General features: G+C 31.1%; 1 protein-coding gene across 1 annotated transcript; it reads right to left on the bottom strand.

Moving 5' to 3' along the window:
- Positions 1 to 8,190: 8,190 nt before the first annotated feature.
- LOC101497681 (epi-neemfruitin B synthase L1AT-like) lies at positions 8,191 to 9,510 on the bottom strand. The gene has a single exon (XM_004511187.3). The coding sequence runs from the start codon at positions 9,508 to 9,510 to the stop codon at positions 8,191 to 8,193; it is 1,320 nt and encodes a 439-aa protein (XP_004511244.1).
- Positions 9,511 to 17,980: the final 8,470 nt, after the last annotated feature.

The raw sequence follows: 17,980 nt of genomic DNA, 5'->3' as shown, positions 1-17,980 counted from the left end.
ATCCTTCTGGAACTTTAACTTCGTGTAGAAATTTACATAAAACAATTTTTTCCTTTCTAGATAGAGTATGAGCGGCTGGAGGTAGATATGTGCGATTTCCTTTCTTTACTGGAGCCAGTTCATTTCTTATTCCCATATCGACCAAGTCCAATCTTGCATTGACGCCATCTTTAGACTTTCCTGGAACATTGAGTAACGTACCAATAACACTTTCAAATACATTTTTTTCAATATGCATCACATCGAGGAAATGTCTTACATACAATGACTTCCAATATGGCAATTCAAAGAAAATTGACTTTTTCTTCCACCCAGTTTTCACCAGCTCTCCCGCAAAAGGTTTGCCAAATTTATTGGTCAAACCTTGTACTTTTTCAAGTATTTGATATCCAGTCGGTGCTAAAGGAGCTTTACCTTCCTCTGATTTTCCATTGAATGCATTTCTCCACCCACGATACTGATGACTATAAGGTAAAAATCTACGATGTCCAAGAAACACATTCTTCTTACAATGTTTCAACCGCATCCAATTTGTACTCTCTTCACATATAGGACATGCACACTGACCTTTAATGCTATATCCTGATAAATTACCATATGCTGGAAAATCATTAATTGTGCCGAACAACATAGCCCTCAAATTGAAACACTTTTTCCTATACCCATCATAAACTTCCACACCTGTCTCCCACAGAATTTTTAAATCTTCAATTAAAGGAGTCAAGTATACGTCGATATCATTCCCCGGTTGTTTGGGTCCAGAAATTAACAGAGACAACATCATAAACTTACGCTTCATACATAACCATGGAGGTAGGTTATATATTACCAAAATCACAGGCCACGTGCTATGTGAGATGCTTTGAAGACCATGTGGATTCATTCCATCAGTAGAAAGTGCAAGTCTTAGATTTCTTGACTCTATCCCGAATTCAGGATACTCGTGATCAATTTTTGCCCATTGTGGGGAATCTGCAGGGTGTCGAAACATTCCATCTCTAATTCTTTCATCTGCATGCCATGTCAAGTGTTTTGAATCTTCTTCACTGCGATACATGCGCCTAAATCTTGGTATTATAGGAAAATACCACACGACTTTTGCTGGAGTAGATTCTTTCTTCTTATATCGAGAGACATTGCATTTCGGACACGCCTTAAGTAGTTCATATTCGTTTCGAAATAAAATGCAATCGTTAGGACACGCATGAATCCTTTCGTAACTCATTCCAATAGAACACAAAATCCGTTTAGCCTCGTAGGTTCGACTGGGAAGTTCATTATCATCTGGCAACATATCTTTTATGAGTGTTAATAATTCCGTAAAGCTTTTATCAGACCATCCATTACTCGCTTTTAAGTTGTACAACTTTAATATCGCTGACAGTCTTGTGAATTTAGTACAACCATTATATAATTCTTTCTCTGCATCACTCAACAAACTTTCAAACATTTTAGGACAATCTCGAAGATCTTCTTCAACTGCTTTTGCAATCTCATCAACTCGGTCCGGCTCATATGTATCTGTATCGAAATCAGTTGAAGCATATGTAGAACTATTCTCAAAATTAATGTTTCCTTTTTTTTTCTCACCATGTCTTATCCAACATGTGTAGCTTTGATCAATTCCATTACATACTAGATGTCCTTCTAATTCATCTTCTCTAACACGTTTTCCAAAACAACATTTTAAACAAGGACAAACTACTCTATTTGGATCTTTTGCATTCTTCACTGCAAACTCAACAAACTCCTTCACTCCAATTTCATACTCTTTTGACAATCGATTGGCTGAAATCCATTTCCTATCCATATTATACCACCTATATAAATGCAGTAACAAAAATAATAAGCTTTCAAAACATATCAACAAGTTTCAAAAAGAAACCAATATCAACTAACAATTTCAAAACAGAACAGATCATGTGGTATGAGTTTTTGACAATTTTTGACAATTTCAAAACAGAACAGATCATGTGGTATGAGTTTTTGACAATTTTTGACAATTTCAAAACATAACAGATCATGTGTAAAAAATACCTTAGACAACGTAGATGGCCGCACAGTACGTAGAGGATATTAGGGTTCCCAACGTATATAATTATTTGAAAGATGTAGAGGATATGAGGGTTTCCAACGTATATAATTATTTGAAAGATGTAGTTTACAGCGCTTGTGAAAAAGCGCTGTAATAGGTAGTTAAATTCAATGAAAGCGCATGTATTTTACAGCGCTTGTGACAAAAGCGCTGTATTAGGTAGTTCAAATATTTTGAAGAGCATGTGTTTACAGCGCTTGTGAAAAAAGCGCTGTAAATGATACGCGAAAGCGCTTCATTTTACAGCGCTTTTATGACAAGCGCTGTAAACGCCTTATAACGTTATGCGCAAACGTTATATGACCTACAACAGCGCTTGTGAACAAAAGCGCTGTAAAAGGCTCCGTTATTTTTAAAATATAATTACAACAGCGCTTGTGTTTAGCAAGCGCTGTAAAATGGGCGCTGTTAAATGTCATTTTTGGCGTAGTGTCTCATGACAAAAGGGGGAGAAGAATCTGAGAACAATTTTTGATTTGGGAGAAGTATTTGTTTATTTGAAAAATGGGCAATATTTTTAGAAACCTGCGAACATTCTTAACTTTTTCAAAAAAAAAATGTGCACACGTTAAAAAATACCAATGCTCAAATTGATAAACTCACTTATGCTCTTACTCAAAGGAAGAACATTCTTCGTCCCAATTATGGTTTCTTGATATTGGTTGTTCTAATTATATGACAAGTCATAAAGAACGGTTGGTGGATATTGATACCTCAAGAAGAAACAAAATAAGGTTTGCTGGTGATAGAACCTTGGAAGCTGAGGGAGCTGGCAACATGGTGATCAAGAGAAGAAATGGCAAGACAATAGTGATTGAAAACGTGTTGTATGTATCAGGAATGAAAAGCAATTTGTTGAGCATTGGACAACTGATTTAGAAAGGGTTTTAGATGATCATGGATGATGATGCTTTAGAGATGTATGATGGGCAGAAGAAGATTATACTAAAGGCTCATCTTTCAGAAGAACATAATCTTTGTTACCAACATACAGGTTGAAAATATTCAACGTTTGAAGGCAGTAAGCTCAATTGATGAAAACTGGTTGTGGCATTCAAGATTTGGCCATTTCAACTTCAAAAGCTTGCAATAACTAGGATTCGTGAAAATGGTGAGTGGAAATCCTATGATTAATGTCTTTGAGAAGGTGTGTGAAGTATTTATGGTAGGAAAACAATCAAGAAATTCCTTTAAATCACAAGTGCAAGCAATAGCGAAAAACGCTCTTGAAGTGGTTCAGAATGACATATGTGGACCATTTGAGGTGCCATCATTATGAGGTAACAAATATTTCATAACCTTTGTTGATGAATTCAATAGGATGTTATGGATTTATTTGATTAAAAAAAAAGATGAAGCATTAGACATATTCAAGAACTTCAAGATTAAAGTGGAGAAACAAAGTGGAGAAGCTGTCAAGGTGCTAACGACAGATAGAGGAGGAGAATATACTTCACATGAGTTCAAGGAGTTTTGTGTCAAGAATGGAATTGAATATGAGGTAATAACTCCTTACACCACTCAACACATTGGCCTGGCTGAAAGAAGGAATAAAACCATTCTAGACATGACTAGAAGTATGATAAAAGATAAGGAACTGCCACACAAGTTATGGGGAGAGGTTGCATCAACTGCTACCTACATTATTCTTAATAAATGTCCAACAAAGAAACTGCTAGAGAAGGTACTTGAGGAGATTTGGAGTGGAAGGAAGCCAACATCAGGGCACTTGAGAACATTTAGTGCTCTATGTTTTAAACATCTACACCAGATTAAAGGAGAAGAAAACTACCAGACAAAAGTGAAGCCATCATCTTGGTTGGGTACCATCCAACTAGAGTATACAAGTTATATGATCATGGTAGAGGCAAGGTGGTGGTCATCATGGATGTCAAGATCATTGAGCAAGAAAGCTGGGACTGGAAACAGACAGGTAGCAACAATTATGACTAGAGCCAGAAGAACAAAAGCCAACATTGGAATTGAGAACAAGAGACCAGCAGCTCAAGCCATCCCATACAAATAACTTTGCAAAAGCAACATGATCATCAGACCAATGGAGACAAAGATGAAGAAAGAGTGAAGTCAAGTAGACCTCAAAGGACAAGATAACTACCAACACACTTAAGAGAATTTGAAGTGTACAATGATAGTAAAATTGAAAAAAGTTGAGATCTGGTTCATTTTGCCTTATTTGCAAACACATAACCTCCAGAACAAAAATAGATTGGAGTGAATTTGGTCTACAAATTGAAGTTGAATCCAAATGGAAAAATTTCTAAGTATAAAGCTAGATTGGTTGCCAATGGATTCATACAAAGGGAATGCATAGACTATTTTGAAGTGTTTGCTCTAGTAGCCAGAATTGAAACAATCAGACTTGTAATTGCATTGGCATGTGCTAGGGATTGGTTGATGTGTCATCTTGATGTGAAGTCTACATTTCTGAGTGGATGGCTGGAAGAAGAGGTGTATGTCTCTCAACCACCAGGATTCATGATTAAGGGAAAGAAGGATAAAATACTCAGATTGAGGAAAGCTTTCTATGTTTTGAAGCAAGCACCAAATGCATGGAACAAAAGAATTGATTCATTCTTAATTGGAATTGGATTCATCAAGTGTAGAGAGGAGTGTGGAGTTTATGTGAGGCATTACAAACTGAATGGAGGACCTGAAATGATCTTATTATGCCTATATGTTGATGACATATTGGTAACTAGCAGCAACAACAAGGAAATTGCAGAATTCAAAGAAATCATGAAAGATGAGTTTGAAATGACAAATTTGGGGAAATTGAGCTATTTTCTGGGAATGCAGTTCACGGAGACTGAAGAAGGCTTGATGATGTATCAGAAGAAGTATATAGGAGAGATCTTAAGAAGGTTCAATATGACTAGTTGCAACCCCGTTGTCATTCCAATGGAGATCAATGCAAAGTTGAGAACATAAATTGAAGAAGAACATGTTGATTCGACCTTGTTCAAGCAGATTGTGGGTTCCCTAAGATACTTGTGCAATACAAGACCTGATATTTGCTATAGTGTGGGCGTGGTAAGCAAATTCATGGAGAGACCTAAGCATTCTCACTGGTTGGCAGTTAAGAGAATCATGAAAGATGTTCAAGGAACAATGGAGCATGGAAATGTGTTGCGATAGATTTAAAGCAAGAAAAATGGAGACTTGGTGGGTATTCAAATTCATATTGGTGTGGAGATAAAAGTGATAGAAGGAGCACTTCAGACTATGTGTTCAAATTCATGAAATCTCAAAAAGGACGGAGCTTTAAAGAAACAATTAGTGATAACATTGTCATCATGTGAAGTTGAGTACATTGCTGACAGCTATGCCGCATGCCAAGCATTATATGGCTAGAATCATTGATAACATAATTGAAGATTGAAGTGTGAAGACTAGTACCATTGATGATTGACAACATCCCAACCATAAACCTAGAAAAAAATCATGTGTTTCATGGAAGAAACAAGCACATTGAAACAAAGTTTCATTTCTTAAGAGATCAAGTTGGAAGATGCAAGCTTAAACTCATTTATTGTCAAATTGAAGTACAATTGGCAGAAATCATGACAAAGACATTGAGGACAATCATATTTGAAGGGTTAAGAAAATTGCTAGGTGTAAAATCACTTAGAAACTTGAATAAGTGAAATTGTTAGAAACCAAGATTGTTCTGGTTAAAACCAGATTGATCACAATAAACCAAAAACATTCTTGGTTTTAGAAAGTGTTGTATTTTAAATTAAACTAAATAATTAACCACTTGATTAGTTAGTTAGAAAGTTAGAGGACAGTTAGAATAAACCATATATAAATAACACAATTCATTCATTCAATAAATAAGTCCTACACTCATATACTATTCTACTTTTCTATTTTCTTGCACTTGAAATAATAAGTTTGAAAACTAACAATTTTGATATGGTTTCATATAATATTTTAAAGATTAAATTTTAAATATTAAATATTCTTATAATTTAATTAATATAAATCATGCACAATACACTCAATTATAGTTTGTGAGTAAAACAATATACGGGAAGAGATTTAATATTATTTTTTTAGGATGTGACGACGTAAAATTAGAAGTTTAGAAATTAGAAATATGAAATGACAAACAAAATTTTTAAATAATCAAATTAGGATAAATGATTTTTTTTATAAGCGGTAAATAATATTGTTAAAGTCCAGGTAATAATATAAAATAATGTAAAATTTGAGGCTAAATAATATATTGATTTAATTGCAGTTTTAGCGCTCTTATTTTTATAGATTTACGAAATTGACCCTCTATTTTAAAAGTCGTCAGCTTTGGTCCCTCACTCAGATTTTTGAACTAAAAAAAAACGATTTGACACATTTTTAATGTGACATACAATTATATGATGTAAAATCATTTAAATGCATTAATTATTCATATGTTATAAATTAAATTAAAAATATGAAAAATTTCTGAAGTTGAAATCTAAGTTTTTTCAGTGTTTTATTCCAATTTCATGGGTGTTAATCATTCTACATCATTATATCATATGTCCCATTATTTAAATCATATCACGTCATCATTTTTTAGTTAAAAAATTAGAGAGAGATCAAAATTGTCGACTTTTAAAACAGGGGAAACAATTTCGTGAATCAGTAAAAATAGAGGGACTAAAACTGCAATTAAGTCTAATATATTTCTAAATCTAATCATGCATTATGGTTCAATTTGTGTCAATTAATACTAAAAAAACTATAAATGCTTTAATTATATTTTTGTAATACAATTATATATATTATTGACAATAATGTCATAAATAAAATTTCACGTCATATATAATATCAAAGGATCTATGTTCTATGATGGAAATTAACTTGTGGGACGGATCAGTTACACCAGTAACATTATAAGGTACAAGGAAATGCATGCTAAGGTGCAAGGTTCTGGTTTTTAATTTGTAAATTATGTATGATGGACATATTGAAGTAAACAAAGGAAATTAAATTAAATTAACAACAAGTTGAAAGTAAAAACAAAATTTTAAAGTGTTGGAAACACGTGAATCAAATTAAGACGTAAGACTAAGAGTCATGCATCAATCCTAAGGCATATTGATTTTGAAGTTGGGGAATGGTCCATCATTATCCATGCATCAAGTCCAACATTGCTATTTTTTTCTTTTGCGCACAATCAAAAGATAAATATTATTAATAGTGTAAATATTAAAAGCTACAATATAGTTTGATCTAGTAGAAAAGATTAATCATCCACAACGCAGTAAATTTAAATTTTAATCTCAGCTAAAAAATATAACCTGACAAAGCCTACGTGAAACATAAAAAAAAAAAATAAAATCTACAATCAATTAACCAAAAACTAATAGTACTATTAATAGAGCGGTCAAACAAGTCCCCAACTCCAATACTCTTTAAATTTTTTTCTATTAAGCCTATAATATTAACCTCTATCAAAATAATATTTTTAAAGCATCGGCTTATTATTTTATAGGGCTTAAGGAATGGGGATAAGAGAGCTTACAGGTCCTCAATATTTTATTAATTTTGAGATTTTTTTCTTGAAAAATTTTCAAAATTTTTTTTATTCGAAAAAATTAAAAAAAATTCTTTTATTTTATGAAAAATTTTGTGAGAAAAATAAAATAAAAGAATCGAATTTTTTTCTCGAATAAAAAAATAATTCGAAATTTTTTTTTTAGTTGAAAAAATCGAAAAAATTTATTTCTTGAAAAAAAAAACGATTATTTTTTTGAAAAAGTGGGCTATAGCCCACTAAGCCCACAAAATTTTAGGGGTTTTAAAGTTTTTGTTTTTTGGGCCTTTTAAATTATAAATTGTTTTGACCCTCCAACATGTATGTCGAGACCAATAATTAAGAGACTTGTCAAATTAAGAGTTCTAACTACTGCCCACACTTTCCATTAATATATATATATATATATTTCTGTGAAAATATATTTCTCAATTATTTTATTTTGAACATCATCTGAAAATTTATTACTTAAATATTTAATTTTAAACATCGACTATAACGATACTGATAATTCGATAGTACTACCACCCACACTTTCCATTGAAAAAACCTAAAGCCCACTTGATTGACCAACATTGGTTGGATTAAGAGATGCAAGTTGAAGAAGCTCTACCTCATGCTCAAACTTAGCCATAACATTCTCCTCCAAGTTCACATTCGCAACAACCCCATTCCTATCACTTGTATCCATCAAAATTATTAAATTCTTCCAAGAACATCTATAAGTAGTGACCCATGTTGGTTTTCCCCATCCAAAATCAGCTTCATATATTGGAAAATTACACCAACTAGTAAAATTAATCACAGTTCCCTTCTTAGTTTTAGGTTCCGTAATTTTCTTCAAAAACTCATGAATCGATGATAAACTATCTTCATCTCTACCTCCAAACAGTTTTGGACAAACATTACAAAATTCAGATAACCCTTCTTTTATTTTACACACCAAATCTTTCACCTCCATTTCCTCTTTATCAGGGAATGTAGTCAAGAACCAAATCAAGTTACCAACACTCTTTTCCGACAATGGAGGAATCATTCTTTTGCGAAGATCTACCGCTATACTGAACGGCACTGTCTTCAAATTTAATCCCATTGCTGAAACAACATGCTTGTAAATCCAAGCAATCACAACTTGAACACGTGTGGGAGAATGAATTGAACTTGAAGTTGCCATTTCCTTGAGAAACTTAATCATTGAGGGTTGAAATACAATTCTTTTACACACAACAGATTTTTCTCTCATATGAACAGTTTCTGGGACAATAGGTAAATTCTTTTGTGAAAAAATTGTAGTTCCTCCATCAAGTAAAGAAAATGGTAATATTAATAACCCTTCTTCTTTTTCTTCTAATTTTTTGTTGATACTGGACCAATCATTCATGAAATTGAAAAGGGTGGCAGCATCACCACATTTATGACTGATGCAAATACTTATAGCTATTCCTCCACATTCAAAACAGTTTATTTGAATGGATATTAAGGCTGCAGTTTTATCTGTGTCTGTCCATTGCAATTCATCAGGAAACAAAGGGTTCAACAAATTTTCTGTGGGGTTTTGGAGAATCTCTGATAATTTATTCTTGATCTTTGTCACCAGAAGTGGCACACCTTGATCGTTACATTCGATCGTAATGTTATCTTTAAATCTGCCTGCAAAACAGTAGTATTTGGATAAAACTAGAGATAAGGATTTTTTGAGTTGTGATATTTTGGAATTTTGGTCATTATTATCGTTTGGGTTGTAAAAGAAAATTAACGGCACGACACAAACTAAAATGTTGTCTATGAAAGAAAATGGATATATTCTAAGGTGAGGAGGAGTTGGTGATGAAGGTTTGATGGTTTCTCTTGAAACTAATTCGATTTCCATGGTTGATTGCCTCACTAGTATTGTTTATGCTATCACTAAAATATTAATAAATATATAAATGGATTGTCAATACTATAGCACAAGTGTCTACATATATAGTACATCAATTATAAATGCTATTACAAGATAAAGTATGTATCCAAAATAATATTTCTATTTTCTTATTATTATAAGTGTTTTATTTGAGTTGTGTGTCATTCTTAAAAAAATATTATTTATATTAATTTTAATAATAAAATAATTTCATTTATTGATTGAGATATAATATATGTATATATTAATTAATAGAAAAAAATAATTAATATTTCATTGATAATATAAATAATCTGAAACATGTAAATATTATAAGTGAGACAGAGGGAATAATTAATCATGTTAGCGTCAATTTCTATATCATTTATTATGTTAAAGAGTTGGTCCTGAAAATACGTAATTAGTAACTGTAAGGTTATTGATATATATAGAAGAAACCAAGGTTTAAATTTAAGTTTCCAACTCTATTACATTTGAAAGAAAAAATATGAGAGGGTTACAGAAGTAAATCATATGTATGATTGAAAGTTAAGTCAAAAAAAAAAAAAAAAGTATCATCGAAAGTTGAGTCAAAAGTATGATTGAAAGAATTAAAAATTACATGATAATTTAACAAAAATTAAAAAATAAATACAAAATCACATGACAACTTTAAAGGAAATGCAATCAGAATTTACTAAATTAATAACTTTTTAAACAATTGTATCTAATTTACATTAATACATATGATCTGATTCGTCGTAAACCTGTAATAACAATTATTGCCTACCTTACTATATAGAAAAGAAGTATGCATATACCGAGAATTTAAATATGTATATATACTTTTTTTTGTTAAATATTTTTTTAGTCATTAATCTCTTGAAAATTATCATGCATGCGGTTCTAATATTTAGTATTATGTAAACATATATTATTGATTGAATTTTTTGCAAGCATGATTACACTAATTTAAAAAGTTCCTCTATCTTGAAATTTTCGTTACTTATATCTTCATTTTTTATATTTAGAAATTCACATTTATGTCATCTGAAATTTAAAAAAAAAATTAAATTTTTTTTGAAGAAACTTTTTATAATGTTCTATATTTGAAAAAAAACTCATTCAATTTTTTTTTAAATTAACGGATACTTAAACATATTTTATTTTAATAAAAACTAAAATTATGTGCGTGATAATTTTACAGTGACTAAAATTTTTATTCTTATTTTACAAAGACTAAAATAAATAAATAAACGTTAAAATTTTATAGGAATTAAAAACAAATTTAATCCTATTTTTTTAAGTAAAACAATTAATTACTTTACATGTGTAACTTGCTTAATATTTAAAAAAATAATTGACAACAGCATTATTAAGAGTTTAATAGATATGCAATTTCTACATAAAATAGTTTTACATGGAGAATTCTCCCTTTGCTATATTACTTACAATATTTAAGAATTGAAGACTTGTAAAAAAAAATTGAATTGAAGTATTCTTTAAAAAATAACTATTGAAATTAATAAAATATTGGAAATTTGGATGGAATAACGTACAAATTCCATCTCTATATATAATTTATATCTATATTAGGTCATTTTGAGAATCCTTTTAGAATACAGTTACGAATCCTTTTAAGAATTCTTATTAAAAAAAATCCTTTTATAAATTCATTTATACCAAAACATTAATAAGTTAAAATATAGATATATGTCTAGATATATATTTATATCTATATATACGGGTCACATTGTTTTTAACTTATATTTAAACTGTCTTAAAAGGAAATGCAATTATAATTTAATGGATTATTATAAGTTTCTTTTATTTTCAGCTATATTACTTAGTCAAAAAAAAAAATCATATGAAAATAATTATCATCTCCTACATCCTAAAAAAGGTAATAATAGTCTTGTCTCTCTATGGAAAATAGTGAGTTTTTGGAGATAAATACCGCTCATCTTATTTCTACTACCAATTGATCCGCATTTGTGCGGTATTCATTATGGTTTAGATTAACAATAGTTTTGATTTAAAGATACAAATATTTTAAACACTTGCATTTTGTCATAGTTGTAGGTATGTAACTATTTTGCACTATTAATTTGGGTATTCTAGATTCGTTCACAATTTTATCATTTTTGTTTTTTAGAAAATCTGAATTTAATTTTCTTTTTAAAATGTGTGGTGTGTCAATTGTTGTATTATTATAAAAAAAAAATTAAAAATAATTGGTGTTAGTTCGAAGATAACAGTTGGACATTATATTTTCAAATTGTGAAATCAAATTTGTTCAAGAACAATAGTAAAATAGTTATTAATTTTTATTTACTAATAATTTATCCGTTCTCTCAATTTAAAAAAAAAAAACAAATCCTATAGTTAACTAAGACAAAAAACTGTTATTTGATTTTGATATATTTTCTTTCACGTTGATTGATATTTCTAACCTACCTGTCAATTTCTCTCTCATCTTTGCTTTTTTTTTTTTTTTTTTTTTATTTATTTATTTCTTTTTAAATAAGTGTTTTTGTATAGATTTACTATTTTTTCTTTTTCTCCATGATTTCTTCATTTTTGTACGACGTTTAAATTTATTTTGTCATTTAAGTGCGATATTATTTTGTTTAATTTTCTTTTGTTGAGGTGCTCGTTTAGTCTATTGAAGATTTAGTCTTTTTCTTTTTTATATATACTCCTAACTTAGGTGATGTTTTTCAATATACTCTACCAAATTAAAAGAATGAATATCATTTTAGTAAAAAAAAAAAATTGTTTCAATATATGAAATAGTAATAAATGTTCATAATAAAGAAAACAAATAACTATTTCTAAAATATATAGATATTGCACTACTAAAAAAATAGGATTTAACGTGGCTCAAAGCCGACACTAATAGGCCAAAAGCCGACGCTAATAGAACAAAAGCCGACGCTAATGGCGATTTAGCGTCGGATTAACGTCGGTGTCGGCCCTAGGCTAAAACGGTCGAAGCTAATGACTAGCATCCATCCGACGCTATATTAACGTCGGCCAGGCCTACGCTACACCGACGCTATCTATAAAATTGAAACATTCAACGCTAAAAAGTCAATTGACACGTCAACTGGAGGAAAAATAGTTGCGTCGGAGGATATTTGGTGAATATCAACTTGTCATAAAACCGTTTTGCATCTTCATTAGGTAACTCATCCTCAACAAATGTCTCATTTCCCATGTTAGTGTTCACATCAAGGACATCTCGATAAGGCCTAAAAGCATCAAACACCATTTCATCCATTGCATTAAATTGGTCATCATGATGCACAATCCTATTACTAGTCGAACCACCCCTTGTTTCAACCATTGGTTTCACTTCTCCGTGTTCTGTCCAAATCCAATAATCTGGTTGAAATCCATCCCGGTACAAGTGAAGTCTAACAGTAGTTGCTGCTGATATCTTCATACACTTGCATTTTATACACGGACACCTTATCCCTCCCTCAGATATACAAATCGGTTGTTTCAAAGCCCTCTTCACAAAATCTTTAACACCACTAACATACTCCTCTTTCAATTTGCGTCTATTTTCATGTACCCTATTGTACATCCAAGTACGATCCATTTACTATAAGATCAAAACTTAACTTGTCAATCACTAAATAAGTTTGAAAAATTATAGAGATAAATAAACTCATGAACCTAACAATTTTATGCAATATATCTGAGTCATATAGAATAAATTCCAACATAACAAAGATTAATATTCAAACAGTAACAGAATTTCCAATTTATATCATGGCACTGCATAACAATGCAACTAACTAATTAGTTAGATAATTAGATTGAAAACAAAGTATAATCAAATTAAACCAGGAGCAATTTAAACAAAGTATAGGGAGGTTTTCCAAATCAGCCTTAGATTGCACTTGAACATCAGATTTTAGTATAAGAGCAATTTAAACAAAGTATAGGGAGGTTTTCCAAACTTGCATTGAACATCAAATTTTAGTATAGGAGCAATTTAAACAAAGTATAGGGAGGCAAATCCGCCTTAGATTTCACTTGAACATCAGATTTTAGTATAGGAGCAATTTAAACAAAGTATAGGGAGGTTTTCCAAATCAGCCTTAGATTGCACTTGAACATCAGATTTTAGTATAAGAGCAATTTAAACAAAGTATAGGGAGGTTTTCCAAATCAGCCTTAGATTGCACTTGAACATCAGATTTTAGTATAAGAGCAATTTAAACAAAGTATAGGGAGGTTTTCCAAATCAGCCTTAGATTGCACTTGAACATCAGATTTTAGTATAAGAGCAATTTAAACAAAGTATAGGGAGGTTTTCCAAACTTGCATTGAACATCATATTTTAGTTTAGTTAGATTGCACTTTTATAGAGTTCGGCGAGGTTTTCCAAATTCAGCATGTACACCAACAAACAAACTCAACAACATCTATATTAATAACAAAGTATAATCAAATTAACAACATCCATACCTTTCAAGTGCTTATAATCCTTCCCCCTCCAAACTACGATTGTTGTTTATCGAAATTCACCAGGATACAGGGGACCAGGTTCTGCATCAATGCATTTGGGATAGTTAGAAAGAAACAACTTAAAGAACCAAGCAGAAAAATGAACCAGAAACGCAGAAAAACACAGAAAAATGAACCAGAGATGCGAAACACAAGACAAAACGTTGAAAGAACAATCTTTAAAGAAAGCCGCAAATTTTCTCTACGATAAAAATTTTGTAACAATGAAAAGAGAAAAGTTGTTGAAACAACTTTACAGAGTGTTTATATTTATTTATTTATTTATTGTAATACTCTCTTGAAAAGATTTAACCAAAACACTTAAAACAATTTCATCTTTGTACCTTAGCCCAACAGTGGTTGTGAATCTCAAAAACTTGGTTGTACTAAGCTAGAAGTTTGAGAAGGTTAAAATATAGTTAGGTGACTAGTACATAATTTAGTGGTTGAAATAAATTTGTTTGATTTAGTGAATTATATCCTGTAGTGAGAACATACTAGACATAACTACTGTATTGAAAGTGAGCAAGGATGAATCGGTTTTATGATCTCTCTTCCTTATTTTTGTGTTAAAGTTATTTTGTTAAAATTGTTTAAGTTTCTAAGTAGAAATCTTTTTATTTTGTTTTAATTACTATCAATAAATAAAAGAAATATTTACATGATTCAAAATATTGGATGATTTAAATACTTTAGTTTATTATTTTCGTGAGTCAATATTAAAGAATTTTGAATATTTTCTTAATTGTGTTAAATTGGTATGGTATTTTGTAACTTAACTTTAACTCAACCCCAAGTAACAGGTATTTGTATGAGTATTTTTTGAGTGACCTCACTCCACACGTGAAACCGATCAAATTTTATTATTATTATTATTATTATTATTATTATTATTATTATTATTATTATTATTATACTAAAAGAAAGAAAAAAAGAAATATTTTAAGTTAGGCCCATGTGAAGAAAAATAAAAGGGATATTGAAATCCCTATTTTAGAAATAAAAAATGGAGTGCCGCATAGAAAGAAAGAAAAGGCAGCTGCATCACATAGTACAAATAGGAGAAAAGAAGAACAAAAAAGTTTGGTTCCGATGATGGTAACATGTGTGTAGCAAACTTGTTCCGTTTGATCTACAATTTTAGTATGTTATTTCTACCATTGAGTTTGTTATTCTAATATAAAATCTTATTTGTTTCACCTTCTCTAAGAGATACTTTGGAATACCCACTTTAGTGGAAGATTATTGTTATTATTGATTGATGTTCCCTATTTTTATTAGAAAGACTCTAGTTTATCCATTAATTATTATAGTGGAATATTTTACTGGACCTGGTCCATTGGTTTTTATTCTCTCAATTTGAAGGAAGTTTTCCACATTATAATTGTGTTTGTCTCATGTTTAATTTTCTACCTATTATTATTGCTATGTGGAATTGTAATTATGTTTGGCTATTTATTTGCACAAATAGAGGAAAAATATTTCGCATTATTGAGATAGTTATCAATGGTTTTTCCCAAAAAAGTGATATCGGATCTCAGTTGATTTGGTTTGTACATTTAAAGTGGTATTAGATATGATTAAACTCAACTATTCTAATTACACATTTAGCAAGACTGTCATGGAAGACATGCTATACAATAAAGATTTGTATGATCCTATTGAGGGCGACACTGCGAAACGCATAGATAAATCTGACGCTGACTTGAAGAAGATGAATAGAAAGACAGTGACGTTTATCATACAATGCTTGGATCTGAATGTATATCGACACGTTGAAATTGAACTAGATGCTAACAAAATGTAGGAGAAATTAAAAGAGTTGAATGAACGAAAGCATTTGCAAAACAAAGCATTCTTTATTCAATGGTAAAACATATGAGTATTTTTTAGAATACAAAGAATCAGTTGACAACGACATATATTATGTTAGATGATGAGTTGCAAGTATTGTTATTGTTGAGTTTCTTGCCTCATAACTGGGAAGTACTTGTTGTGACGTTGACCAATTCAACTCCAAGTGGAAAGTTGAAAATGTCAACGGTTAAAGAGAGCATGTTGAAAGAAGAAGCTCCAAGAAAGGAACACATTTTCATTGGTTCTTCCTCAAAGTAAGAAGCATTAGTTACATAGTCACAGGGGAGAAGTCAATCTAGAAACTTTCATAGACGCCACAATTCTGAAAGTCGTAGCAAGTTAATAAGTAAGTCAAGGACTAGAAATAAAGTGATATGCTATCATTGTGGCAAACACAAGTCACATAAAAAGAAATTGAAGGTTCCTTTAAAGAGATCAATCAAGGGAAAAAGATGAAGACAAAGAGAAGAAAAATGATAAAGGCACAACAACAGTTGCATCTGTTAAAAATGTCTGCATTATTTGTGATGATAATTCCACAAATCTTGCATGTCATGATTCAACTTGGATTATTGATTCGGGTCATATCATGTTACTCCTAGGCGTAATTTTTTTCTCATCTTATAGTGCTGGTGATTTTGGCATAGTAAAAATAGGAGATGAAAGAATATGTAAAATTATCGATATGGGAGATGTTTAGGTAGAAACTGCGATTGGTTGCAAGCTTCAATTGAAGAATGTTATACATTTTCCTGATATTCATCACAATTTGATTTCGGTGAAAGCCTTGGATATTGAGGGTTATCACACTTACTTTGATGGGGGTGGTATATGTAAAATTACCAAATGGTCCCTAGTGGTTGCAAATGAGCAAAGTTCCACTTCTCTCTATAGGATGCCTACGAAGCTATGTAAGGAAAAAATGAATACAATTGAAGACACCTCTTCTGATTTATGGCATACGTGCCTCGGTCACTTGAGTGAAATAGGACTCAACATACTTGCGAAGAAAAATTTGCTTCCTATGAAAGGTACGTCTCTGAAAATTTGCACTTATTGTTTTACTCAAAAACAAAATAGAGTTTCTTTTCATAATATTGATCCTCATAGGAGGCAAAATACTGTTGATTTATTTCAATCTGATGTTTGTATGCTGGATAATAAATCTCTTGGTGGTGCATCGTATTTTGTTACTTTTATTCACGACCACTCTAGAAAAATGCAGGCTTTTCCTTTGAAATCTAAGGACCATGTACTTGGAGTCTTCAAGCATTTTCATGCAAGTGTTTAAAGAGAAAAGGGAAGGAAATTGAAATGTGTTCGATCATATAACGGTGGTGAATACAGAGGTCCATTTGAAGAGTATTGTACAGAACATGGCATCAAGCTTGAGAAAACAGTTCCAAAGACACTTCAGTAAAATAGTGTTGCAGAGAGAATGAATCGTATGATTAATGATAGAATCAGATGTATGCTTTCTCGTGCAAAATTATTGAAATCCTTTTGGGGTGAAACAATGAAAACTACAAGGGATTTGATCAGTCTTTCTTCTTCTATTCCACTTGATGGTGATGTTTCAAATAGAGTGTGGATAGGGAAATATGTCTTTTACCGTCATTTGAGAGTTTTTGGTTGTAGATGTTTTGTTTACGTTCCAAGAGATGAGAGGTCCAAGCTTGATAGTAAATCCAAACAATGTGTGTTCGTCAGTTATGGTGATGAAGAATTTGGTTATAGATTGTGGGATCTAGTTGACAAGAAAATTATTAGAAGTCAAGATGTGATATTTCTTGAAGACCAGACTATTGAAGATTTTGATAAAGCTGAAAATTAGAAATCAAATTCCAGAAGTTACATTGATGTGGCGCCTAAGCCCACTACAGAAATATTTGTTGATGGGGAAGATATACATGTAGATGATGAGAAGGTAACTAATGATCATGTACCTCATCATGATGAGCAGGTCTAGTTGAGCCATCAATCAAGTTTGAGTTGAGAAGATCTACTAGAGAACATCAACCTTCTCAAAGATACTATCATATGAGTATGTGATGATTACTGATAGTGGAGAGCCAAATTT

The sequence above is a fragment of the Cicer arietinum genome, chromosome 7 (assembly GCF_000331145.2).
Source record: "Cicer arietinum cultivar CDC Frontier isolate Library 1 chromosome 7, Cicar.CDCFrontier_v2.0, whole genome shotgun sequence".
Taxonomy (NCBI): Eukaryota; Viridiplantae; Streptophyta; class Magnoliopsida; order Fabales; family Fabaceae; genus Cicer; species Cicer arietinum.
This window is presented reverse-complemented; position numbering and strand designations above follow the sequence as displayed.

Coding starts and splice junctions, on each gene's coding strand:
- LOC101497681 (XM_004511187.3), bottom strand. CDS start 9,510: ATGGAAATCGAATTAGTTTCAAGAGAAACCATCAAACCTTCATCACCA.